This window comes from Chiroxiphia lanceolata, chromosome 9 (assembly GCF_009829145.1).
Source record: "Chiroxiphia lanceolata isolate bChiLan1 chromosome 9, bChiLan1.pri, whole genome shotgun sequence".
NCBI classification, from domain to species: domain Eukaryota; kingdom Metazoa; phylum Chordata; class Aves; order Passeriformes; family Pipridae; genus Chiroxiphia; species Chiroxiphia lanceolata.
The window spans coordinates 3621565-3648655 of NC_045645.1; the positions used below are offsets into that span (position 1 = coordinate 3621565).

General features: G+C 49.2%; 1 protein-coding gene across 20 annotated transcripts in view; it reads left to right on the plus strand.

Moving 5' to 3' along the window:
* PTPRF (protein tyrosine phosphatase receptor type F) overlaps window positions 1-27091 on the plus strand; it is a 376345-nt gene that overhangs the window by 288448 nt on the left and 60806 nt on the right. For 14 of the 20 annotated variants that reach the window (XM_032697223.1, XM_032697222.1, XM_032697230.1 and 11 more), the window contains 5 exons: window positions 13775-14044; window positions 16812-17393; window positions 17944-18077; window positions 19102-19246; window positions 24140-24445. In XM_032697223.1, coding sequence (XP_032553114.1) covers window positions 13775-14044; window positions 16812-17393; window positions 17944-18077; window positions 19102-19246; window positions 24140-24445 — 1437 coding nt within the window. The remainder of the gene's footprint in view (window positions 1-13774; window positions 14045-16811; window positions 17394-17943; window positions 18078-19101; window positions 19247-24139; window positions 24446-27091) is intronic. The other 6 variants (XM_032697236.1, XM_032697239.1, XM_032697240.1 and 3 more) reach the window with 1 other exon arrangement.

The following is a 27091-nucleotide window of genomic DNA, read 5'->3' on the forward strand; positions in this document are numbered from 1 at the left end:
AGTGAAAAAACAGGAGGAGGAAGGAGCAGGCTACACCAGTGTCTTGTCTCTGTGAATCCTTTACAGCCAGCACTTCTGCACAGATGGACTTCATTAAAAGTTAAAACATTTCCACACCAGGGATTTGTAAAGGAAAATGGATGCATTTTCCTTGCAGCTATTATTTTCATCTTACTAAGTGTGCTGGAAAGCAACCCTCATAAGCCTTCTGCTTCTGGACTGATGGGTCTATCTGGCTGCTGCTGCTGAGCTGGGATGGGGCTGGGGCTTGGCACTGGATCTGACTGCCTCCCACTGCCAGAGGGTTGCAGAAAACATCCAGACCATCAGAGGAGCAAGAACAGGGTGAAAGTAAGAGCAGGGAGCATGCCAGGGCAAGGTGGCTGTCTGGGGCATAGCAGGGATTTTGAAGGGGGCACAGTGACATATTCCCGTCCTGCCCTTTGAGCACAAGCATGTTTGCCAGGGCTGGTTTGGATGTTGTTGTTACCACCACGAGGAAACACTCATCCATTTGTGGTCCATGGTTACATCTACCACAGTATATTGTAACAGTGATTAGATTTGGGACTCCATGGTGCTGAAGGGAGAAGGGAAGGGAATAGAAACATATGGAAGATGTGATTCCTCTAATCCAGAGAGCTTACTGTCTAATTTAGCAGCAAAAGATCCAAGAAGTTTACTCAAGACATTCAAGAAATTGATTTAAGAGTAGAAGGCAGAATGGACCTAGTGTGGAAAAAAGAAAAAGGTGGTGTCATTTCATCATACCCACTGGGATTACAGTATAATTGCACTGATTCACCTACACTATTGGTTTTTAATAAACGCATTTCATTTTTCATTTGCCTACAGCTTCAGGGACATCTGCACAAAGAGGAGCATTTTCAGTCAAAAGTCTTGTCCTGTGAAATGCCCGTGAAGGTGGTGGCCTGTGTGGTGCACCCCTCAACAGTGGCAGTGTTATTTGACTCTTTCCCTGTATGAAGAGGTTTTTCCACCCTTCTGTTTCTCTACACATGACATTATTTTTTTCCTACTTCAGTGAAGCAGATGAGCAGGAAGGCTGTGTAGAAGAATATCCTTATTAATACACTGGGGAGTTCACTAGGTGTGTTCCCCAGTGCTACTTACAACAGTGAGCAATGCCTATAGAATAGTACTTACGGGAGTACTATTTCTCATCAAATGAGAAATCTGCTGCCCAGTTTTCACTTCTTAAGTGCTGCTTTTCAGGCCTTCAGGGCATGGCCCTGTGGGGCAAGCACAGTGAGTTCCCTGGCCCAAAATGCTACACATACTATGCAGAAGCAGCCACACAACTACTTTTAGAAAAGACCATTTAAAACTGAATTGTCTGCTCTTTCCCCAAATTGCAAGCTAGTAAATCAGACTGCAGTAAATAGAAAGGGTATTACTGCAAAAATCTGTGCTTTCTTCATCTACTTTTTGAAAGGCCAGGCTAGTGTTTCACTTGGCAGCAGGGAACCTTGCTTGGAGTCCGAAGTTTTATTTGCCAAATTTCACCAAGGAGCCATCACCCCAAAAGAATTTTGGATAGTGGCTCTGTTCCTAGCAGCAATTCTCTGGCCTCTGCAGGGTTTTACCCTTGGGAACTTGGCACTAGCTTAGGCTCAGACATGGAGGGAGCTCACCGAAATGGCTACTTATGGCTATATGATATTTACTGCAGCAGGGACCTTGTGTAAATAATAATAATTCTGAATGACTGACGTGGGCCTGGAGCAGCAAGACTTGACGCCTTGAAAAAGAACATTTTCTGCTTATGTAATATTAAAATGGCTAAAATAGCAACAGCAGTCAAAGCTTGAGGCTATTGCCAGGAGAAGAGTAGAAGCTGAGGACAGTGGTTGAACAGTCAGGAACCGAAACTGGGGATGTCTGAAAAATTGCTAAACAACAAGGGAGTATGTTTGTTTACAACCCAGCTACATGCACACTTCTGGCAATGTGCTCCATTAAACCTGCCTGTCCTCGGGGTTGATGGGGGTGACAGTACTTGCCCAGAGAGGGACATTGCTCGTGCTTGAGGGCCTGGCAGCGATCACAGGCAAGCAGAGACTGGAGAGACTTGTGAGGGAGATGCCTGGATGACAGGAAACATGAACTGGCAGTTGAATCAAACTGGATGACCCAGACTGCTGCGTCGGACAGATGTCTGCCCTGGACCACCCGAAGAAGCAAAACCAGGCTGCAGCAGAGGCCACAGAGTGTAGCCCTCAGCAGCTGGTACGTGGCTGAACAGGCTGCAGGTCTGAAGGGCCACGATCCCTCTGCTCTGTGCAGTCCTGACCTCAAGGTAACGCTGCAGCCCAGCAGGGCGACAGAGGGCGGTGACACTGATGAAGAAAGGGCACTCCTTTTTATGGGATTTCAGTACTTTTGACTTCATTTCCTCTGCCCTGGGGTGCTTCTCCATGCTGAAGCTGTGGCCATGCTTCTGTAGCCCAGGTCAGAGCAGCTGTGGTTTGGGCAGGGGCAGCTCTGTTGGTTGTTAGCAGGCTCAGGGCGAGCGCAGCCCGAGCTGTGCCGCACACGACACCGGCAGACAGACACTGCTCACTCAGAACCACAGCTCGTGCTGCCATGGCTGTGTCTGTCCTCATGCTGCCTGGCTTCAGAGCCAGAGAAGCACATGGAGCCTTCTGCCAAGTTTTCTCCTCCTCACATATTACTATGAATATTTTTGTCATGTTTTTCTCCTGGCATGAAGTGTGTTCACCATCGGTGTTGCTCTGAGCATTCTGCTGTGCCATAATGATTTTAATGATCATGGTTTAATAAACAGTAGTTCTTTGTCCTTCAGCGAGCACATTCCATCTTAAGATTTCAGTGTGCTTTATAGAACTCAACTAAATAAGCTTAACAGTTTTATTCCTTGCAAAGTCCTTTGATGGTTCAAAGTGCAGTGTGAGGCTAAAGTCTGATTATTTGTAAAATGACCTTTATGGAAAATAGAAGGAGAGTGACTGGTGGCTCAGTGCATGATAACGCAACACAGAAATGGACTTGAAAACCTCTTTCCCACATGACCTGCACAGACGTCTGTGGAACAATTAGGCCTGCATATCTGTGCCAACTAAATGTCCATTCCCTCCCCTTCCATATCCACTTGCACAGAGGGCTAAGAAATACATCTCTGGTGCTCTGAGATTTTCTACTCTTAATTGAATTCATGCATGCATGTGTGTGCAATATGAATGGGAAAGGATGGTTGGGCGCCCTGAGCATCCTGTCTGTCTCTCTAGGATGGAATATACTCATCACTGTGGCATGAGAACATTGTTCATCGGATATAATGGGAGGTTGTCTTATTCTCATGTAATCTGGCGTAAAAAAGACAATCTGTCCTTTTGTTCCTCTATACCACTAAAAGCTGTAAAGGATAAAATTTGATTTATGTGGAGTCCTTGAGACACAAGATGTGCTTTTGGAGATAAGCAGGAACAGGTTCATCCCCCTCTGGATTTTGTTAACCTCTCTGTCTTTTTTATTCCAAAGTGTCTGGGTTGGCCTTTATAGTTATGCCTTGCATAGCACCAGGGGATTTTTGCACAGGACAGATGCTAGCAGTTCCCAGCAGAACTGCAGAGCCAATTGGGATAATGAACTTTCTTGTTGCTTTCAGGAAAGTATTAGCTTCCCACTCTGAAAAGCTTTCATAATGTGTTCCTTTGTTTGAGCTAGTGATCTAAACTCTTAGACCTGTACATTCATGTCCTGGCCACAGCCTCCTGCCTTGTTTCAGGAAGCTAATGCCCAAGAATATTCAAAAGCAGAGCCTCCCATAAGTCCAAATTCATTTTTTCTGCAACAGGCTGCTATGGTTAGAGTGCTGTTGCTGCATAGACAAGCACATCTGTGGCAGGGTAAAAGCCAAATTCAATCGGCATGGGAATTCTGCCTACAGAGCATGGGAGCCATCCGACACCTCTCTGAGACAGCCTTGCTCTTTGCTGTTTCAACTTGGAACTCAAAAGGAGCCCCATTTTTACCTTCTGGAGCTTGCTAGCCTCACTTGACTTGCTTTGTCTTGTACTTAGACTTAGGCATGTTCAACTTAGCTGCCAGGCAGCTTGGGTTTGTTGGGAACAAGGTGGTGTGCCTAGTGAGCTGTCATATTCTGCACAGGGGATACTCTGGGTAACCCCAGTCTTAAATCCTCTGTCCCTACATAGTGGGGTGGCAGATGTTATTTACTGTCACTGATCAGAGTCATTTGTTCTGTATAAAAGCAGAAAAACTGTTGATAAAACATGCTTCCTAGTTTAGGAGTGACATGGATAAAGAATTGGAGATAAGGGAACATGTGAATGGGATCTGTAAGGAGATGAAACTTTCAATTTGCCATTTATCAAGTTTATCTCAGATAAAGCAGCAGCTGTTTAAGCCTTAACTAAAGAAAAAGCAGAACTTGCTGCCCAGGTGTTCCTTCTCACCTTACAGCTGTTCCAAAATAGCCTGATACTGGTTTTTATTCTTTATAAACCACTAATATAAAAAGAGATTAAGAGATAATCCAGCAATTAATGACAAATAGCAGGTCCTAAACTTGTTCTTGTTTGACAAACTAGAAAGTAATTTGTTTGAATTAGTGTGTTTCATATGTGTCTCCTCACTTTTCCACCTCTAATCTGAAATGTCAACATGTGGGGAAAGCCACTGCTGGAACCTACTCCTATCTATGCCCACTGATGGGCATGCAATCCCTGCCAGATTCCCCCCCCCCAAAAAAGCTCCTGGCTGTCCCCAGCTGCAGCAGCACCCCTCACCTTGTCCCCAGGCAGGCCAAGTGGCACCACAGCGAGTCCCCGTGGTATGGGCTGGGGTCTATCAGTCCTCCCCAAGGGCAGGGGGTGGCTCTGCAGCTTCAGCAGCAAGGACAAGTGTTCCTGTAGCTGTTCCAGCATCATCCACCAGTATAGACCCTTCAGCTTCTTACCCTTCAGTCTCGCAGTCCCGGTGGGTGCAGCAGGTTGATCTGTGCTGGCAGCACTTGGAGTTTGTGTTGCCCCGTTGCGATGTTAGTGCTGCTTTCCAGAAATGCAGCCGTGCACGAGCGTGTCTGGTTTGCCAGAACCACTGTCCTTCTTGGGCAAGGGCAGGAAACAAATCCTCCCTGTTGGGAAGAGCTGAGCAGAAGGCAGGAGCCCCTCATTGTCTGCTGAGGCCATGCAGATGTGATATGCTCCATTAGATAAGGAAATAAAGTGTTAGCTTGGGAGCAGCAATAAAAAGGTTCCCTCCCATCACAGGGTCTCACAGGATCAAATGAGCCTTCTGTTAATGTTTTGTAGACCAAGAGGTAAATCCCCTATGTGAAGCAGGCCAGAGGAAACCTGGACCTTAAGCTAGGACTGTTTGTTTTGAGGATGCCTGGGTGGGGCTCCTTGCTGGATGTGACCCTCATTTATGGGCCAGTTTAACTCTGAGTTGGCTGGTTCAGGTCCCCTGGTATCAGTTCAGTTGAAGGAATGTAAACAAGTGTTTTGCTGTTCTCCAGCAAGCTCCACTGCACTTTGTAGGCCACTGTGGTACCTGTTATTGGTAGCTTGTTGTCTTGCCTGTACCATGTCAGTGTTGGTTAAAATGCTGTCCTCTGGTCGCTGGACGTGGCTGGCTGTACTGTTGCACTGTATAATGCCACATGCTGTTCTCTAATTTGCAGTGTTTCTGCTGGAAAGCAAAATCCTCCCCCCGCCTTCTCCTTCCCCCATCAAAAATGTGACTCATAAGCAGTCTTTAACTATCAAATCCATTTGTGTATTCTCTCGGTGAGGGTTCGATTACAGCTGATACACCACGGATCTGTAGCTGGAGTGAGGTCACTCCTGCTAGAGAAATAAGATCTTCTTTGTCTATGAGGAAAATGCAACTAACCTTCTACTGTCTCTCCTGCAGGAACAAAAACTGGGACCTGCTCAATTCTCTCTGGGTGTTTTGTCCTTCTGATTTCTTGTCCATCTCTCACTCACAGCACAGTACCAATAAGGCTCTCCCAAAACTGAGCCCAGCTGAGACTGCGCTTGTCTGTCACTTGCCTAATACCTCTCTGCTGCATTTAGCTCTTTGTTTGGAGAGGGGGAACAGCTCTTCATGGTAGAAGATTTTTCCATTCACCACTTGGAGCATTTCTTTCATACTTTATAAAATTCAGATCTACGTACGTGCTCTTCCCAGCGTGTGGTCAAATGGGTTTAAAGTGCCTTTGCCATCATCTCTGTAGCTGGAGTGGTGTGTGGGAGCAGTCTGTGTGATGGCTGGAGTCTCTCGCTCTGCCTGTGCCTGAGTGTTTTGCACATGTAAACGTGTCTGTGCTTCCAGCATCTGGCCCAGAGCAGGGCAGTCCCTGAAGCACCCTCATGTGAGTATGTGTGGGATGTGAGGTCCCCTGTGCCCTGCCTTGAGGAGTGGTGAGTGGGTCCAGGAGGCGGAGGGGCCGGCTCTGCTCCAGGCCAGAGCAGTGCGAGTGCGGCACACTCTGTCCATGGAATGGTGTGTGTGTGCACGGTGGGAAGTCGTGGCTGACCTCTGTAGTCTTGTCTTGTCGTTTCAGTGGTGTGCGGACAGATGAAGCTTGGCCTGTTTTTACTCTCTGTGTTTTTCCTTGTCTTTTTTTATTCCCTCCTCATCTTCATCGCACTCTGCCATCAAACAAACAAACTTTCATCTCTCAGATCAGCGAGAAGGTTGGTCCTTTTCACTTCTTATCCATCTACAGTACGCCTCGTCAGATGGGACTTTTCCAGTAGGGAGAGGAGAGCCATCCCCAAAAGGGGAGGGGGCCCTGCAGATTCTGGCTCCTTTCCAGGCACAGCCACAGTGTGCCTGATGAAATCTGCTTACTGTTTGCTGTGACTCTGGTGATGGCATTGATACTTTGCTTGCATGCCTTTGTTGCTTGAGAATGCACAGAATATACTTTGCATGCAAATACCAGACAGGGCAGTTTTGTCAAAGGCAGGGTAGGAAGAAGTGCATGCTGCTGTATGTGGTGTCCTTCTCTAACCCTTTATCTGTGCTAGGTGCAAGTGTAATACCTCTAAACTGCTGCTGCTTTCTGGCTGGAGATCAAGAGCAGTCTTTGGAAGCAGAGATCAGAATGATCTCCAGTCCCCTCACAAGCTGCTTAGGGAGAGCAGGTTCCTCAATTCCTCCTGTAACTTTAAAAGTTTTAACTTTCTGTAGAGTTGAAAAGCTTACTTTTGATCTCAGCTGAAGGAGAACCCAGCATGCTGCCCTCACTTGCCACGAGGCAGCAGGGGCAGCTGGCTGAGATGCAAGTCCCTCGTGCTGAGGCAGCTTCCCTGCTTCTCAGCAGTCCCCGCTCTGGTGGTGACCCGTTCTCCATGCTCAGAGGTCTGCCTCTGATTTCTTCCCTGGGGCTGGGTCTTCCTCTTGCTGGCAGGAGAGAAGGCAGCTCTGGCAGAGGCCCCAGACATACCCAAGGTGGCTCAGGGAGGCCCCTGGTGATGTGCACAGGAGCTCGTAGCCCCACAGCAAAACCTGCTTTGTGCTTTGCCGTGCTGTGTCCTGCTGCCCTCAGAGAGCCAGAGATGAATAAAGAACAATAGTGAAAGGTGACTCTGGCTTTTAAATTACATCTAGCTCCAGACCTAGCTTGAGGCACTCATGGTTTCATGCTGAGGAAAGCTGGTGTTTCTGGCAGAAGTCCTGAGTTAGTTTCTAGAGATGACTCCTGCACCAAACAGGTTCCATGCGGGTCTGTCCCTCCACAGCACTGGAGGTGAGGGATGCTCACAGCAGCTCTCCAGGCCGGCACTGCTCCCAGGGAAGAGACCCTGGCTCCTCTGACACATGCTTTCAGGCACCTGGATGAGTTGATCTTATAATCGTCACTGGTACAAGTTTTAACAAGTTGTCATAGCAGTTGTTCCAGTACACTGAGTTCGATCCCGTTTCTCTCCCTGGAACGTGCTCTCATTTAGATTGTACTGAGGCACGGGACCTTTTGTTGTTTGCCCTCTAAGAATAGATTTTGTAGAGGATAAAATTACCTGAGCCCAAGACAACAATGAAAAATGAGAACAAGGAAGGAAAGAGAAGAAATTAAAGCCAGGGCCCAAAGCCTCCCTCATTTCAGTAAATTTGGAGCACTGCTGTGATGGCTGAGGCACCTCTGGAGAGTAAACCTTTGACAGGGCACTTAAATGTTTTAGCCACATGGCTTAGCTGAGGGGAGGCAGCTGAGAATGGATATAAGCTAGCAGGAGTGGAGAATTTCTCATTCTTTGTGTCGACCCCTCCTTCCCACTCCACCAAAAATACCCATGTACACAAATATTTAATGTGAAGCCAGAAATTAGTTTCTAAATATTCCAGTGGGATTTGCCATGCTTATAATTTGTTTGGCGCTGATAATTACATCTTACATTTTTCCAGCTTTACTTAAAAGTGTGTACTGCTAACCCATGCATTTAATTATTGCTCTGTGACTGCTACAAGGTTATTTATTAACGAGTTATTTTATCTTGATACAGTGGATCTTTTCTCTCATTCACCTCCTTAATGTTGTGTTATTTTCATCAGAGAAATTTCAGAGAGGGGAATGCAAATTGCAGAGCTCCACAATCTTGCTCTCCCTTACTTTGCTATTAGTATGTCAGTATGCTGAATGCTGATGTGTCTCCAGTGCTGCACCACTGTAATGATATATCCTCTTTTATATGTGGTTGTCAGCGCAAATAATTAGACCTAAAAGTTATAGCTGAAATATAATCCAAAAATGGCAAGGCCCTGTTTTGGAAATTGTCTATAAAATGTCAGCACTCAAGGATGCATTGGGAGCATAAATAGTACAGCATTGTTTGAGCACAAGATTAGACTGTAAATGCATTTTTTCTGGTTCCCATTTTTCCTCTGCTGCTGTTGATTCTGTCAATAGATTGTGAGACTTCAGCAACTGCCTTTCCATTTGAAGTCCTTCCTTAAAATGATAGCACTAGGGAGAGATGAAAGGTGTCTGTGGATGAGTAAACCATGCAGACCAATGATCATGTTTGAGGTTAGCTCTCAAATTCACTCCTTCCCGACTTGGAGGAGGTGGTTCCTGAGGAAGGTGGGAGTTCTGACAGAATAGGAGCACACACTGCTGCGTTTCTCAGTTGGGAGGTTAGAGCAGAGCCCCCCAAACTTGCCTTGGCTGTGCTGGGACTAGGAGGAGCAGCAGCCCAGGCAGTCCTAGTTCTCCTTCAGACCAAACGGGACTTCAGGCTGCTCATCCCTCATGCAGAGGAGGAGCGAAGGGGAGAGGATGTCAGGACAGCGATGCAGGACCAGAGCATCTGGGATTGCCTCAGAGAGGAGCAGAGAAGTGTGCAGAGCACAGGCACGACTCTCCATCACCATGGGGCAGTGCCCAGGAGCCTGCCATGGGGTGCCAGGAAGGGGAGAGATGACACCCAGAGTTGGGCGCCAGGTAGACATGGTAGGAAGGAAACCAAAAAGTGGGAACAGGCAAGTAGAGGTGTCTGGATCTCTGCAAGCTAGAGGGAGGGGTGTGAGCATTGTCGTTTGCTCAGCTGTACTGTGGCCAAGACAGCCAGCAGGAAACAGCAATTTGGTTTCCCCTTCCCTAGCAGCACTGCACGGTTTTGAAAGCATGGGCAGTCCTCCTGGCACTGCTGTGTTTCCAGCAGCGCCTCGATGGATGCCAGCAGTATCTCAGCACATGAGAGGGACTAACAGCACCAGCCTGAGAGCCCTGAGCTCAGAGCCTAGGGCTGTTGCTGACAGCAGCAGGGAGGGGGGGTCCCTGGTTCTCCAAGGGGGTAACGTCACCCTCAGAGGGAACCTGAGACCTTAGGAAACAACCACTCCCATGCTGAAAGGAGCCAGGCAATCGATTGATGCTCTTTGCTCTCAAGGCAAGGAATGTGCATGTTAATGCATGCTGAATTTTTAACATTTCTCAACCTTTGTGGCTCTTGTGTTGCCTGCTCCCCTCTTTCCTCCCTGCAGTCCCCCCAGCGAGTGGGGAACCAGTCTCCACACTGTCTTTTCTCCCTGTCCTGTGGGATCCAGGGCAAGGGCTCAGGTTGCACTGCACTCACTGCTCACTGGTCCAGGGTTTCATTTCACTTACCAGGGAGTGCTCTCAACAGGGAGGTGTGCTGAATAGTGGAGCAGCACAGAGCCCTTACGATGCCTATTCTTGGGATGAATGATAATGAATCTCATTTTTGACAGTCTGCTGGTTTAACTAAACCTCTGAATTATACTATTGTCCATTGAAATCATTTTAATATTCACAGCAATTTTCCCTGTGCTGTTCTTGCAAAACCTCCAAACCACCTTCTTCTGATCTTTATCCAAAAAGAAGATTAAAAAAAAAATGCAAATTCATGTCGAGAAAATTGTAATAAAGAGGGAAATTTCATTGCTGCAGTAAATGAAGAACAACAAAATTTTCTGGAGCACCTAAGGTAGCATCATGGACTGTGCTAGCCCATGTGATTTTACTTGTAAATTGGACAGAAATCCTGAGAATGCTGCTTTTTGAGGAGTTATACTGATTTAAATTATTACCAGACTCTTAGGCTAGAAAAGCAAGCGACTTAAATCATTGGCTTGAGCCTGAGGAATGTGTTGATGGTGCTGTACAAGCTGCTGTGAGAGCTCTGCCAGCTCTCACTAATGCTAACTGACAGCACCTCCCCTTCTCCCTCCATACTGACTGGGACAAGAAGCTGCCAATTATCCCCCAGGAGGATGGGAGGCCGATGGAGCCCATCCCTTCCTTTGCACGCGCTCCTGCCAGGGCATTGTCTGGGCCAGATCTCTTACCGAAGGCACTGCCCTGACCCCCTCCCGTGTAGAGAGCTGACCCCTACACATGGCATCCATTTTTAGCAGCTGCAGTGCCTTGGGCGCTGCTGCTCTCTGGTGCAGAGCAGTGAGCCCATCTCGGCAGCTCTGCGGTGTGCTAACGAGGGGAGGACAGCTCAGCCACGCTGGGTCACAGAAATGCACGGCAGAGGCCTCTTTGACCACTCCTCTGTTGCCAGGCTGGAGAGCTGAGTCCCCACACAACTCCCTGGCTGTGGTGTACAGGAGGCACGTCCTGTGCCAAGGCTGGTGAGGCCTGTGTACACTCCTGTACTATGATCCACAGAAGAGTTTTCCCTGCCATTCTTCTGTCCCTTCTCTAGGCACAGGAGTGCACTAACCACCTCTGCTGCTCCCCCGTGTGTGGCACAGGGGAGAGTGACTTCCAAAGGAGCTCAGCCCTTCCCTTTGCCCTGCAGAGCGCTGCTTAGACAGCCCCCAGTGCCTCTCAAATGCCTCTTCCCTGTGCTGTCCACAGGGGAGCATATGACAGTCGGCTGCTGGCATCCCTGGGGGGAGATAGCCACAGCACCCACTGCTTCTGCAGGACACATCAAGGGCAACACAGCACTGATGGGACTCACACAGCCCCAGGAGCACCCTGAAAGCAGGGACACTGGGTGGGGTGCAGTGGAGTCTGTGGCAGGCTGTGCTGCCTCTGGTCTCGCAGGGCTGGAAGTAAAAATCTGGTTTTGCATGCTGGGCTCTGACTTTCTTGCATGGCCTTGTGTCCTCCAGTGTCTTGTCTTCCCGTGTCCCTGTACATGAGTTCCTGTGCACCTTCCCTCTCCCTGTCCTGCCCTCCACCACTCTCTCTCTGACTTTGTAGTGGCCTCCGGTGCCTGCCAGCCTGTTTGCCTTGTGCATGTGCGTGAGTGTTCTGTACACACCTATGGCTTTATCCTCAAGGTTTGGTTTTTTTTGTTTTAATACAGCTTGGGTGGGTGGGTGGGTTTGGTCCTTTGATGGGGATGGAATTGGAACAGCTTCTACCTGGAATAATTCAACGGCATTTTCATTCGAAAATGAAACCTAACTCTTAACAAATGGTGCTGGGATGCTTTGGTTGGAAATACACACCATCATGTTAAACCATTGCCATGTCCATCAGGTTAAGTCTGTATTCTCATGACTGTGTAGCATTTGAGTACATTTTCAGTTCTGTCTCATTTGGGGAGTGCTGCCCCATCAGTCAGGTAACACCTCACTGGTGATTGCTCATGTAGGTATTGATTGGAGATTTAATAATTGATTAAAAGAAGCATACAGCAAGACTTTGGATTTAGACATTCGAGAAAAAAAAAAAAGGCAAAGGAAGTTATCCTTACCCTGGCTGGTAAGGAGCTAATGAGCCCTGTTTTGTCACTGAGAGAATGTGTAGTACACACACGATGTTGACAGTATTGTCTAATTTATCACAAAGTCTTAGCTCTGTTGTACATGCTAGTGTGGGGGCTTCTGTGTTCAGTCTATTTCTGCAAGCCTGATGGTTTGGGGATGAATCATCAAAGAGAGCACTAGTGAAATTTGATTTGGGGAGAGTCAGCTTGGCAAGCGGAGCTGACACCTCTGCAGCTCAGGGGGGTGCCAGCAGCTTTACTGTCCGCGGAGATGCCGTGGTGGCAGCAGCCAGGCCGGCAGAGCTGTGACTCCCCAGACCCCCCTCGCCCGGGGGGCCGGCTGTGCCTGTGGCATGTTGTGAGCTGGCACTGCTCGGGCTCCTGCCCGATTTCCACCTGCCCCCAGTGCTGTGGGGGTTTTGCTGCTCTGCCAGCCCGGTACGCTGATGGAAGAGCATAATTGGCAGGGAGAGGCTCCTCGGGAGCCGGTCAGTCGTGAACCCGGCCGCTGCCCGGGGCCGCCGTTCTGGGGGAGGAGGCTGGAGGAGAGCGGGGCTGCTGGGCGAGACACGTTCAAGCAGTTTCCTTTTTTAACTACAGACTAAAATGAGCTCGCCCAGAGGAGACAAAGATTTACCGAGCACAGTTGTTTCTCTACCCTTGCTTAAATAGGCCCATAACACTAACCCTGAAGAAGGGGCCTCATTTCTCAGTGTCATTTTCCTGACGGGAATGCATATGGCAGGCAGCTTTAGAGGTTTATTGTAGCTGAGAGTTGCTTACAAATAAGTCTTGAATGAAATACCCAGCAAGGGATTGATATGAAGAGAAGCTGTGCAATGCAATAAGGAGGAATACATCTCCCGAAGAGCTGCCACAAAGGTGGGAAGGGTTCTGCCAGCCCAGCTCTCTTCTGTCAAAATGTATATGATCTCACATCTGTCAGGATTAGTTCTCTCCTGCCCAGCAAGGTGATCTCTTCAGGCCCTGACAATGTCATGCAGCTCTGGTGACTATTTTTTGTGAGCCAAGGTAGAACCTGAATTACATTTTGAAAGGAATTATATTTTATTTAGCAGCACACGTGTGCTAATTCAAAAAAGAAACCCTTTCTGCTGCCCCTGCCCAAACCCTATGAGGTTTAGGGGATGGGCTGCTTTACTCTAGAGCTAATAAATTGAACAGGTAATTCCATTTTGCAGAGCTTCAGTGGGCCTTGCACAGAGAGAGTGTGTGACTGGTATTTTACATGCTCTCTAATTAGAGGGATGTAATTTAAATGAAGGAATGTTTCATGTTAGTAATATGATTTCAAAAGGCCATGTTTGGAGGGAATGGATTGAGCCATCCCTTAATGAGTTCTTCTAATAAGATGCCAGTGGCAAAGGAAGGAGAGCAAAGTGTGTGCAATTTGGCAAAGTAGCGAACAGCTTTTGCACTTCATTTTATCTGCCCTGGGAGGTAGACAGGCAAGAAGGTTGAACCCCTCTCATGTACCCCCAGAGTGCAACTGAGTGCTCTCTGCTGGTTCTGTGACCCTACTAGCTGTGTCCTCCTTGTTTCAGTGCGGCGTGTTGCTCCTCGATTCTCTATCCCTCCGAGCAACCACGAGGTGATGCCTGGGGGGAGCGTGAACCTCACGTGTGTGGCAGTAGGTGCTCCCATGCCCTACGTGAAGTGGATGGCTGGTGTGGAGGAGCTGACCAAAGAAGATGAGATGCCTGTCGGTAGGAATGTCCTGGAGCTGACTAACATCATGCAGTCTGCCAACTACACCTGCGTGGCCATCTCCTCCCTTGGCATGATCGAAGCCACAGCCCAGATCACTGTCAAAGGTAAGGAATTATTCCTTGTGGTGCACCTACTTTGATTTCAACACGGTAGCCCTTTGCCAAAGCGTTTTTGGCTGCAGCCAACTGACTGCAGTCTTCTGTGACTTTTCCACCTTGCAACTTTTCTACCTTCCACCCACAACTTTGGTTTTTGCTGCTCACAGTACGGGACTTGCTCTGAGGGTCATTTTCCCTCTCCCTGCAAGTGGCGTGATGGGAGATGAGCTTGTGTCAGGCTGGGTCCCTGTTAAGCCACAAGGGAACCTCTCTGAGTCTGTGTTTATCCCAGCGATGTCTGTCTTGTTCCATGCATCAGCAGGATCAGCTCAGCACAGCGGCAGGCTGTGGACTGTCCTGGGGCAGGGTCTGTGGATGTCTGCAGTCAGAGGGTTGTTTGCACAGAGACATCCTCTTGCACTAAGAGTAGGACAAGGTCAGTCCCAGCAATGTGAAATGTCCATGGAGCTCAACAGAATGAGCATCCTCCCCCCCTGCAGGGAGGAGCTGTATGTGTTCATTTGAAAATTGTTGCATATTCATCTGCCAGCTTTTTTTCTTACTACTGTGGCTCTTTCCCTTTCTCTTTCCTGTGTTACTGTCCTTAAGGCATGCTTCCTTCCAGCATTTCACTGGTAGCTTTGCCCCAGAGAGGATGCTGTTGCTGATTACTGACCATAGGGCAGCCCACTCAGCTCCCTAACAGGAGGCTGAAGGTGTCCTGCATTTCCCATCTGGGGGCCTAGCAGGTCCACATTTATCCCTTTCCTCCTCTCCTTGCAGTTGATTTGTAGCTCAGATTTCCAGAGATACGTCGTCTCTTGAGTCTGTCTGTTCTTGCAGGCACCCTCCTGCACTATGGCCAGCTTTAGCACAGAGTTCCTGCTGGAACAAATCACAGAATTGTTAGCCCTCTCTGACCTGGAGATAGCAGCAAATTCTCTTTCCTAGTCAGAGGATGTTTTTAACCTTAGTTGCACACTGCTCCCTTTACTCACAACACCTGCTAATCAGTACCTTTTCCAGCCTCTGTTTTGTACAGAGCACAGGAATTGCCTTGGTTATAGTAGATACCCAGGAGAGTACAGAAGGAAGGGGTATGATGGAGAGGTGGTTTGGGTGTGAAGGGAAGAGGTGGGAACTGCACCATTGCACTGATGTTTCCCAGCATTTACCTCCTTGCACCCGGGATGACTCTGCCTCATCGGCTGATGCAATGCCCACTGCTGCCCCAGGGCAGGGAGAAGTCTGCTCAGCAAATTTAGCCCTTTACTTTCCTCCTTGTTTCCCTGTCTGCCTTTTTGGCACCCTCACTCCAGGTATCTCACTGGCTCTGTCCCAAACTCCTTCACCCAGTGGTGCTTCTCCTGTACTTGCTGGCACACAGACCACTCGCGGGGCAGATGGGAGAAGCAAGATGACACAGAACTGATTGCACTAAGCGTGTTGAAAGTACTAGATCTGCCCCTTCCTCACATGGAAGCTGTACACCCAAAAACTGGTGAGAGTCAACCTTGTGGGTCTTCAAAGGAAAGGCTGGAGTAGTGTCATCTGTCCTTGAAAGCCTTAGGGAGGCTGGCGGATTCTTGGATGCTGTAGGAAATGTGTTGCTTCAGGCCATAATATTGTGCAGGATGGGTTTGCCCTCCTGAGTCCTCCACGGGTGGTGGTGTGGTGTCTGCTTGTGGGTCGTATGCCCTTCCCTCTCATGCCAGTTCAGCCCTTGCTGATTTCCTCAGTGTTCATGTGGCAGTAGGCTTGGAAAAGGCATCCTCTCTGGCCCTCAGAGCAGCCATGCCCTCTATTAGAGAGCCTCCCTTCCTCAGCTGAACCATGTGGAAACTAGAAACTTGAGGACTTTGCCAAAGAATAAAGTACTTGAGGATCTTAATTTGGGTTGAGCATTTTTCCTAGTTCCTTGTCAAGCACAGCTGTGTTACAAGTCACTAATGACTTTAGAGTGGTTTGTGGGAGGTTTAAACTTACTGTAGACTTTAATTCAGTCATTGCCTTAAAGTATTTGTGTACTCTGCAAATCTCTCTCACATGCACTCATTCGCTTTCTTTGTTCTTTTGGTAAAATGGCAAATCTGGAAATGCTTGCAGTAGTTGTGTTTTCATTAACACTTCAGAGATGTTGGTGTCACAGAGTTCTTGTATAACAGTTTATTGTCTGGTTGCAGTTTGACACACCATCCAGTGAAATAGTGGATATGAAAGTTGGTAATTTCTCTGGCTGTATCTCTCCTGCATGTACTATAATACTTACAAAGCATTCTCCCATCAACCCATCTAACAGCACTCCATGAACTCCCTATGGCCTAAGATACTGTCTCTCTAGAAGCAGGAGCATAATTCTAGATTACCTTTAGTGCTCTGATTACTTTACTTTAGTGCTCTGGCTGCTTTACAGCCAGCTGTACACCTGGCTTCTGGGGCCAGCCCAGCCCAGCCAGCACCTTCCCACTGCCAGCTGAACCCCCATGACAGAAACATTCCTGCATCCCTGTTGAATTACCTTTATTTAGCCTGCTGCTGGTAAGTGCGTCAAGCACATCTAATAACATGATTGCTCTGTTTATCCTTCCATTAAGAACCACTTCAAGCAATATATGGTAATATAAAAATGCATGTTCTAGAGTATGAAATGATTTCTGCCTTTTAAAGAAGAATGTTAATGGGAGGTGGCAGCTCCATTTTTATCCCCATGCACATTGCAGGATTTGAGCTGACTGAATTATTTAAATCACACCTCTCTGACTTCCAATTGCAGCACTGCCAAAACCTCCAACAGAGCCATCAGTGACTGAAACAACAGCCACCAGCGTGACCCTCACCTGGGATTCAGGCAACTCCGACCCCATTTCATATTATGTCATCCAGTACAAGGCCAAATCCTTGGAGGGTCAGTTCCAGGAGGTGGATGGTGTGGCAACAACCCGCTATAGCATAGGTGGGCTCAGCCCCTTCTCTGAGTATGAGTTCCGGGTCATCGCAGTCAATAACATTGGCAGGGGTCCCCCCAGTGAACTGGTCGAGGCCCGGACAGGAGAGCAAGCTCCTTCAAGTCCTCCCCTCAAAGTCCAGGCACGGATGCTGAGTGCCAGCACCATGCTGGTCCAGTGGGAGCAGCCGGAGGAGCCGAACGGGCAGATCCGAGGGTACCGCGTGTACTACACCACCGACCCGCACCTGCCGCTGAGCATGTGGCAGAAGCACAACACGGACGACAGCCACCTCACCACCGTGGGCAGCCTCATCACGGGCACCACCTACAGCATCCGCGTCCTGGCCTTCACGTCGGTGGGCGACGGACCCCCCTCGGACATCATCCAGGTCAAAACACAGCAAGGGGGTACGTATGGAGGGAGGCTCCGTGTCCTCCCCGGTGTGTGCGCCTCAGCTGTGCGTCTGGTCTGCACCAGGCATCACGACTGCACTTGGTGCTCAAATGATTGCGTGTCAGAGTGGCTGTGGGGCATCCCCACCTCACAGCCATCAGATTTAAGCTGTCGGGTTGTCCTGGGCAGTTGGTATCAGTCTCTGTACAAGTAACAGCCTGCTGTTTTGTCTGGGATGCAGTGGCTAAAAATATGACACAAGGTCCTGCATGTGGATGTCGGCACCTGTGTAACTGCTTGGCCCTTGTGGGGTCTGAATGCATGCGCGGAAGGAAGGATCTGGGATGCAGTCAGGGGCTGAAAGTGAGCGCGATTCCCACAGGCACCTGCCTGGCACCCAGAGGTGCTTGCTCGTGGTCTGAGTTGTTCCAAGAGCACAGTACAGGGGAGAGGGAAGAAGAGAGGTTCTCGAAGAAACCTTTTACAAGGTGAAACGCTGACTCTGCAAAGCCATGCGACTCCTCTCCCCTCTCCTGGCACTAACCACGTGTGTTTGTTCCCCAGTTCCCGCCCAGCCAGCTGACTTCCAGGCAGAAGCAGAGTCTGACACCCGCATCCTGTTGACGTGGCTGCCCGCCTCTCAGGAACGCATCACCAAATATGAGCTGCTGTACTGGGAAGGGGAGGATGGCACCCAGGTGAGGATCCTGCCTGGCAGCACCTGGGGCTGGACATCACAATTCGTCAGCTTGGGAAGGATGGCTGCTTGAGCAGTAACAGGATTGTTTCTTTGTGTTTCTTGTGCCTCAGTGCTGTGTGGTAGGATCATGGCAATCTCTGGTTTCTGTGTAAGTGACCTCAGCAGTACTTATTGATGCCAGCAAAGTAGCTAGTGACTGGTTTGGGACTGGAAGGGTTCCAGAAAGCCATGAGAGCATCCCTGAGGCATGCTTACTGCTGGTGCCTGTAAAGAGTCGGACTTTAGGCAAGTCTGAAATGGCTTCCAATATGTGTCTCCAGCCCCAGGACTGGTTACACGTAAGAAGCAGATTGAAGGTGGTCTAGAGAGAGCCCTTCCATATTTACTGCAGGTCCCTAAAGGAAGTCCAGTTCTAAATGTATCAAAAGTAGTGCTGGCTTCAAGGCAGCACAGCAAAAATTGTACCATGACAGCGTCACAGTGTCCCATGGTCCTCTCCTTCTGTTATTATAGTGCCATGAGAGCTGCCAGAAGTAAGTGCCCTTCAGGTGAAGTGTCAGCAAAACAAATCCTTTACCAGCTCTGTTCAGGTGCGTTAGAGATCCCAGCTAGAGATGCCTGGAAAGCCTAGGACAAGGGCTTTACTCTGTTTCACAGGCAGGACACTGTTGGGAGAAAACACACCGGTGTGTCCTGTACCCATTGCCTGAAGTGTACAGCTAGACCCAGCATTCCCACAAAGTTGTCAGGCCAGTAAGTGCAGTCTGGACACCAGGCAGTGTAACCTGACTGTTGGAGAATTCTGCTTCTCAGCAGAGTCCTGGTGTGCCACCTAGAAAGCTCCATGCCTTGGAGTCTTGCAGGACTGCAAGCAGGCTTGGCAGCATGGCTGTGACTTTTTGTGGTGCCAGAATGGGTGATGGGGCTGCCTGTTCCCTTGGCACTGGAAGCTGGGCACCAGCTTTTCTGTATTCTCCAACTACACCAAATAATCTGTTTCCCCCCCTTTTTTTTTTTTTCAGCAAAAGGTGGAGTTTGACCCAACCTCCTCGTATGCCGTGGAAGGTCTCAAACCAGACACACTGTATAAGTTCCGTCTGGGTGCCCGCTCAGAGCTGGGGGTAGGAGTTTACACCCCCACGATCGAAGCCAGAACTGCCCAATCCAGTAAGTGTCTGCCACCCAACACTGCTGAAGACAAAGCAAAAGCAGTCCAGTTTCCATTGCCTGGGCACGGAGTATCTCAGTGCCTCTGCCCCTGTGGGCCTGCAGGGATGCTGGCGTGCGGTTTGCTAAAGGGTGTGATTGGGGAAAGCCACCTGGGGTTTTGGATCAGGGCTCTTTGGCAGAGTGGGTGCACCCAAGTGGTAAGTTCTTCCTTCGTGTCCCTTTGATCATGCTGTCTTGCCCTAGGGGTAGATTCATAAAAACTGATGGAGGAGTGAAACAGGGTGGGAAATTGCTTTGGAGAGATTGATTTGAGTGGGTTTGTGCATCTCTATGAATTTACTCCCATGCACACAAGCTGTCTGGACAGGCAGCATATGGGTGTTTGGCTCTAAATGTGACTGTCTCCAAACCATTGGATTTTCACCCCTTCACTCCCCATTCCAGCTACCTTGCTTACATAGGAGTGCACCCCTGGTCCATAGAATTGATGGCAAGGTGAGGAATCCTCTGAGGCCAGATGTGCCTGTGGCTGTCAGGCAGCTGGGGGAGTCAGTTTGGAAAAGTGGCTGTTTGCTGGGGCTGTGTGAACAAGTGAGGCTGCTGCTTCTGGGACTGCAGTGCTGGGGGAAACCAGAACAAGCTGCAGCTGAGTTAATAGAGAGGCTCGATAATGAGGTGACCCAGGCAATATCACTTTCATCCTGGCTCTGCCCCGTGTGATCACAGAGCGGGAGTTTGCATTGCTCTGATTGGCAGCTCAAAGTGCTGCGCATAAGCAGATTAGGGCTATCAAAGGGCCCTGCGATAAGCTCGTTTTCACTAACGATTTTTGGGCTTGCCATTATGCAAAGAGCATTAAAAGGAGGGGAAAAAAGACACTTCCGTTAGCACCGTCTGTCTGGGATTTAGTAGCTATGTGGGGTGAGCAGTTGGCACAGGCAGCCAGCCTTCCCTGCAGGGAGGGCAGCAGCGTGCGCAGCAGCCGGGAGCCTGAGATGGCCATTAGAAAGGGAGCTCAGGCAGGGAAGAGCAGCTCTGCTCACTTTTAGAATGACCTTCTCTTTGAGGAAAACTCAGCTTCATTAGCATACCAGTCCCAGGCATTCCTCCACCTCGTTAAGTGAACTAATGGTGTCCTAGAGCTGCACGATAGACAGGTATGAAAACAGAGAAAGGTTCCAGATCATGCAGTTATAAATATTTGAACGTTGAAAACTAACTCTGAATATGAGGATTCGTATACCTGTTTCAGATAGCTTTTGTATTGATAGGCAAAGGTTGAAGCAACTCTCCTGCCATGTAAATTAATTCCATCAGTGGATACTCTTATCCTTGAAAACACTTAATCAGAGACAGCTCCGTGCATAAATGAGTCCTTCAGAGGTTCACAACAGTCCAAGTAAGAGAAACGTTTGCTTCATGGACTCATCAAGGCAGACATCTTCTTCCCATGACCTACTCCATGTGTTGTCTGCTTGCAGGGGATCTCACACCAGTTTGGTTTTAAGGTTGTCACTTCAGTGGCCAGTGGAGCTGTAGGTGACTGGTTCTGGCATCTCTTTAATAAGAGAAATGTGCATAGCTTGGAAGAGATTTGGCTTTTAGCCACAGGAGTACCTTGGTTTGACCAGTGAAACCCTCCTCACATTGAAAGACCTAAGAGTTTTTAGACTGATCCAAGGAGTGACCTGGGTCTTGGTTGAAAAGAGCTATTCAGTGAGGGTGACAAACCACTGGCTGAACAGTCCAAGGCAGAGTGGATCCTTGGGTACTGGGAGGCTCAAAGTCAAGTAGATCTTTCAGAAAGCTCTGCTTTAGCTCAGCAGAAGTGTGCACGGTGCACAACTTCCAGGCAGAAGTTCTTTCATCTGCACTTAGCAGCTCCTTGTGTCAGATGGTTGGATTGGTCCCCTGTGGCCTTAGAACTTATTAATCTAGAAAGGATATAGCTCCCAGCTTCACACTGGTCTCCTTCCTGCATTTTTCCATCTGGTTGCCCTGAGAAAGTCTGCTAGGTCCTGGAGACTGACATGTTCAGGTGGGACAACACAAACTGCAGGAGCAGTCAGACTCCTGCTTTCCCAAGATCCTGTCTTCAGGCTCTATTCCTGGCCCTGAGAAACCAGTCAAGGGTAAGGTAGGAGGCCCATCATCACTAATGAGTCACTAATGGGGTGGAAAAGGGTGTTGGTATTGCTTGTCTTCTGGCACCCCTGCTCCAGAGTGGTGGGGATGCTTGTCTGGGAAGGCCAGAGGGATGTAGTACCCCTTTGCTCGCACAGCTGAGACCTCATCTCCTGAGAAGACAGCTGTCATCTGGGCTGTCTTTCCCGCTAAGCTACTCACTTGGTTGCTGGGCACCCTGCAAAAAGCACAAGTAGTGCTGTTTTGAGGGCCTCAGGAGCACGGGGGAGTTTTCCTGGAGTTTGCAGTGCCTCAGGCAAGCAGGATGATGCAAGACAGAAGCATCAGCTCCCTGTGCCCATCAGGCCTCAACATTAATGTGCTGTTCTCCCTTGAAACACGAAGGTGGGTCTTGAAGCTGCCTTTTCCCTAGCCTGAGGAGTAGGTGGGCTGGGTGGGTGCACAGGGCTGCTGTGGGCCATCGGGGGAGGCTGGTGTGAGTAGCCTGGAGGCAGCAGAGGTTTGCACAGCGCGTGTGTGGGTACATCTGCATGTGTGGGTGCATGCTGGCCACCCAGTCTGCTCTTTGCTGGTCCCAGGAGGGATACTTTGACTCCTTGTGCATTTTAAGTTGATCCTGTTCATGTTACCAAGTTTTATTTTGCTTTCTTTAAATGTTATTCTGAGTTTTTTGCCTTGCATATCATGTGTGTGACTTTTACCCAGTCAACGGCCAACGTTTGACTTGCCCACGCTGCCAGCCAAAGCTGCCTTTGGAGAAGGAGCTCACTGCTGTATCCCAAGGGAAGCTGTGGAGGCCCAGTCAGAGCAAGTCTCTGCTGTGATGGGCCTGTCTGCAGACAGTGGCAAAGGAAAGGCTTGCCAAGCTCCTTATGTCTCACTTGTCCTGTGTGATGGATGCCACCAGGCCCTGTGTCTACCTTATTTCCTCCATGAATTCTTTGTAGGTGTTGCTTTGTTGCTGTATCTTCCTACTCTCTTCCCTGCCACTTTTCTGCTGATTAACCAAACGAGTGTGAGGATTCACTTTTTACCCCTGCTCCCTTTCAGTATACCAGATGGCAGGGCTGATCCTGCTCTGCCTCCCCCACGTAGGCAACTGTTTACTTCCACGCATTGCTTTGACTTCTCTTTCCTCCATTGTAGCTCCCGTAGAAGCTGCCTGATTGCTCAGGCATCACCTCTTCCAGCTCTGTCGCTACCTACTCTCCTCCATCTTTCATCTCTCCAGGCATCCCAGCCCGTGCATCAGGGATGGGCCCTGCTCTCTGAGCACAGGAGTGGGCACCAAGAGTTACATGCCTGCAACTGCTTCTGCAAGCACGTGGGCCTTGTTCCCAGCAAGCAGAGGTTACCAGTGGCATTGGGAAGTCCTGCTGTCCTCAGCTTTCCCAAATCTTTTGCCGCTGCCAACCTGTGCACAGCAAAGCCAAGGCACAAATTGTAGAGTCTTCTAATTACCCAAGGTCCTTGCTGCCATCTGGAGTGATGTGGGTTGTGTTCACCTTTGTGCAGGCGGTGAGCAGGCAGGCTTGTCCCTTCACCCTGGGCAGGTGGCTCTGATGCACTGATGGCTTGAAGGACTGCAGCATGGGGAAGGGCACCAGTCTTTTTTCAGTCATTTTCTAGATTTCTGGGTGTAGTGAAGAATGGAAGCTGCCTTTCACCTGCCATGGCAAAGCAGGATACCTTGTACTCACTCAGCAGTGAGGCCAAATGAGAGGGGGCTGCTGCTGCTGTAAGAGGGCTGCCACACTGCAGGGTCCCTGTTGCAACCAGACAGCAGTTCTGCAAGGCTGGAGAAGGGAACGGACCAGGCTGGTGTCCTTGAGGTGTTTTACTTTGTCCAGGCTGTCTCTCCTTTCCCAATCCCTTTCTTCCCTCCCCCACATTTGTTTCACTGCTCTTCCCCTGTGCGCTGTACAGAGAGACTGCTTCTCATCCCAATGAGAAGCATCCACTGCCTGGATCCCATTTTTCCCCCTGTGGCCAGTTAGCTGGGGCTTAGAAGTTAATGCAAACTGCAGGTGCTTTTTTGCCTGGGAGGAGATAAGACTTGCTTGCCTTCTGCTGCACAATTCCATAGTCTAGGAAGCTGCTGAGGCAGGTAACCAGTTTGGCAGTCAGTCCCAGATTCCAGGGACACATGCAAAGTAACACAACCACATTATCGCCTGTTCCCACTTGTTTTAGGGTGCTGCTTTCAGCTGATGGTCATGATTTCAAACCCCACCAGGACAAGCTGCAGCCAACCTCAGTCACCTGCTTTCCTTACCCTCTTTTGTTTTGTCCGCTTGTCTAGGAGAGTTTTCACAAGCCTTCCTACAATCTGGTGTGTGATCTTCCCTTCTGCCACTCTTGCCTTCTGCAGCTTCCTACCTCTTCTGGTTTCCATCTGCTTCAGATCTTCACTAAAGGCATCTTTCTTCTCCCTGCTAGTCTCTCTCTCTCTCACACTCCACACGCACACCCCTTCCCTTGCTGCCATGTGTTGTGTTTAGTAAAGTGAGCGTCCGGAACTGCTTTGGAAAGACGTGTTCTCTGATGCAGAACAGCGTTTCTGTCTCCATGCTGTTCATCTGGCCTTCAAATACAAATTGCCCCTTTGATGGTCTGTGTGGAAGGCAGGCAGCTGTCCATGTGTGTGTTCAGTGCTCCGTTGGCTGGGTAAAAGTTCCCTTTGCGTTTTGGTTTGTCCTTCCACTCATTTCCCTTCATCTCCCCACTTCATTTATTTATCCCCAGCCCCCTCCGCCCCACCCCAAGAAGTCGAGTGTGTAAGCACCAGCTCCACCACCATCCGGGTAAGTTGGGTACCACCGCCTGCCCAGAGCCGCAATGGGGTCATCACCCAGTACTCCATTGCCTACCAGGCAGTGGAAGGAGATGACAACACCAAGCATGTGGTGGATGGCATTGGACGGGAGCATTCCAGCTGGGAGATCAAGGACCTGGAGAAATGGACCGAGTACAAGGTGTGGGTAAGGGCTCACACGGATGTGGGGCCAGGACCGGAGAGCATCCCCGTGCTCGTGCGCACTGATGAGGATGGTAGGTGTTCCTGAACAGCTCCTTCAGCTTCTGCCATGGGTTAACTGGGACTCTCCTAGCAGAATTGCTGGAAAAGGGGGAAAGGGAACAGGGATACTGACCTGGGAGTGCCTTTGAAGCAGGACTGGGGACTGTCAGGAGCAGTGCTCTAGGGAGTGGATCTCCCCAGTTGCCCTGGAGTGGGTTAGGTGAATTGCTCTGCTGGCCCTTGGTCTGCCTCCAGGCTGTGTCAGGTGTCCCAGCATGGTCCCACAGGGTCCTGTTGGTGTCAGCATTGATTCCTGCCCACGCAAGAAGGCATTGCTCTGCTTTGCTATTATGGTTTTATAGTGTGTGGTGGATTCCTTTTTACTGAAAGTAGCAGGAGTTCTCCCAGCCAAAGGCCTTCTCTCACATCGTGAGATCAGGACTTAGAGTTTACTTGTTGACCTGAAATCCAGCAAACTAAAGAGGGAAAAAGAAATCCTTTTGAAACTTGTAGATACTGCAGGAAAGCTGCTTCCTGCCCCGGCTTCCAGGCAAGCCACAGCTTATATAAAGCTGCTCTTCCACTCAAGAGTCAGAATATCACACGTACAGAGCACTTTACTGGATACGACAGCTTTAAAGAGAAATTGCTTTGTATTAGCAGGGCTGTCAGTTATGTCATCACGATTTAAGCCAATTCCTTTGAAAGTGCCAGAGCTCAGGGTGACAGTAGGAGCTTCCATGGCTTCATGCTGACCCAAGAAAGCTGCAGATTTAATGGGAGAAGAAAGAGATGTGGCATCCAGGCAAAGAAAGCATGATCTCTGCATTGCCCAGTCAGTGTAGGAAATTGAAACCAGATATGTTACAGTTTCCTTAAATGGGCTGCCACTGTCCCCCACGTCTCCATGGCTCTGGAAGTGGCATCTGGGAATGCTCGCTGACTGCATTCCTGGGCTGGCAAACACATCTGTGTGTGTCCTGCTGCCTTTATTGTTTGCTTCAGTTCTCATGCAACAGAGTTGTAGCCCAGGGGTAGCTGTTACCCCAGAAATGTCGCAGCAAGCTTTCTCAGTTAGTTTTTGGGCACCGAGGTTGGACATTCCAGCTTAGCTGTCAGGAGTGATTTCATATCCCTCTGACATGCTGATGCTCAGTAGATACCCATGATGAAGGAATGAGAAATGCTAAACTGTGATCCGAAAACAAGTTGAACTTTCTCTGTTTGGATCTCAGATGCAGCACATACTTCCCATAGTGGGGTAGGATAAGAGTTCCTCGAAACACTGTGGTCTGTTCACATTCACATCTTTTTGTGTCCCTGCAACATCCCAGTATTATGTCCTACTGATGCCTCACTTGCCAGCAGAGCTTGACACACAGCTTCTGTCTGGTTCTCAGGGAGGATCTTGTTTTCCGCTTGGACTCCCAGCTGTGTGTGTGGGCAGGTGTCTTGCCAGGGCAGGAGAGCCCTAAGGCTTGTGCAAGGTCACTGCACTAAGTGAATTGTGTATTACAGCATAGGCTGCTCCAGGCAGAAGGGGGTAACTGTTCAAGCACAGCCCCCTCCATTCCCATACCTTCAGCTGGCCTCATGGTGCTCAAATGCTCTGTTCCTCCTTTTCACTATTTCATTTAATTATCTACAATTAAGAAGGACATCTGGGAAAAATAATGAATTGCCCTGCAGCTTAAAAACTGTGCTTACCTGCTGGGTAGCTGTTTCTTCCCACTTAGTTGGTTGAAATAGCAATACTCAGTACATCTGCTTGTCAGCTATCCATCCAAAATTATCTGATACTGATTTCTTGCTGTGTTGAGAATTGGGGCATATGAGGTTCCAAACCGCTGGATTTTCCCAGGCCACTGGGAGACTGGAAAGGGTCCTACAGTAGAGATGCTAGGATGGAGCCCAGGTCCTTCACTTGGGTAACAGACACTTGCATAGCAGTGGTATCCTCTGCAGGGGGTGCACACCTCTGCTCCAGCCAGAAGAAGCTTTCCAGGAGCAACTGAGAAGCTAATTTTTTTAAATTGACATTTTTGTCACAGTCAATGCAAGAGCAAAAAGTAATAAGGAGGTAATTTTTCCAAATACTAAATAGGGTATAAATACATTTTTAAACCGGCCTCACCTTGCAAGAAAATTGATATTTTCTGGGCAGTGTAATTTTTCATTTTATTATCAAAAAGCATTCAGCTAGTCGTGCGTGAAATACAGTCCCCAGAGCTGTCACAATCCCCACAGGCCCCTTTATCTGGCTGAGTTCAGTGACTGCTGTCACTGAGCTCTGGGTTATTGTTTTAGGATGGTGCTTTTGCCCCTCATTAACCTCTCCTTGTCTCAGGGGAAGAGCATGTGTGTGCTCTGGCTGGTGGCAGGTACCAGGGCTCCCTGCAGGACAGGCTTAGCGCCCAGCCACGCTACCTGGGACTGTTGGACTGTGTTTAGATGTACACAGAGGGGTCTGAGAGGAGGTGTTGCATCAGGCAGGATGCAAAGAAGGCTTCAAAACCCCTGACTGTGCTCCAGGGCACCTTGAGCTGAAGGGGGTTACCATATTGTTTTTATTCTGCTGTATTCTTGTATCTTTGCTCCCCTGCTGCTGGAGATGAGAGGGATAGATGGACCTTGGATCTGATCCGGCACAGTGACTTTTATTAGGGGTGCTCCTGCAT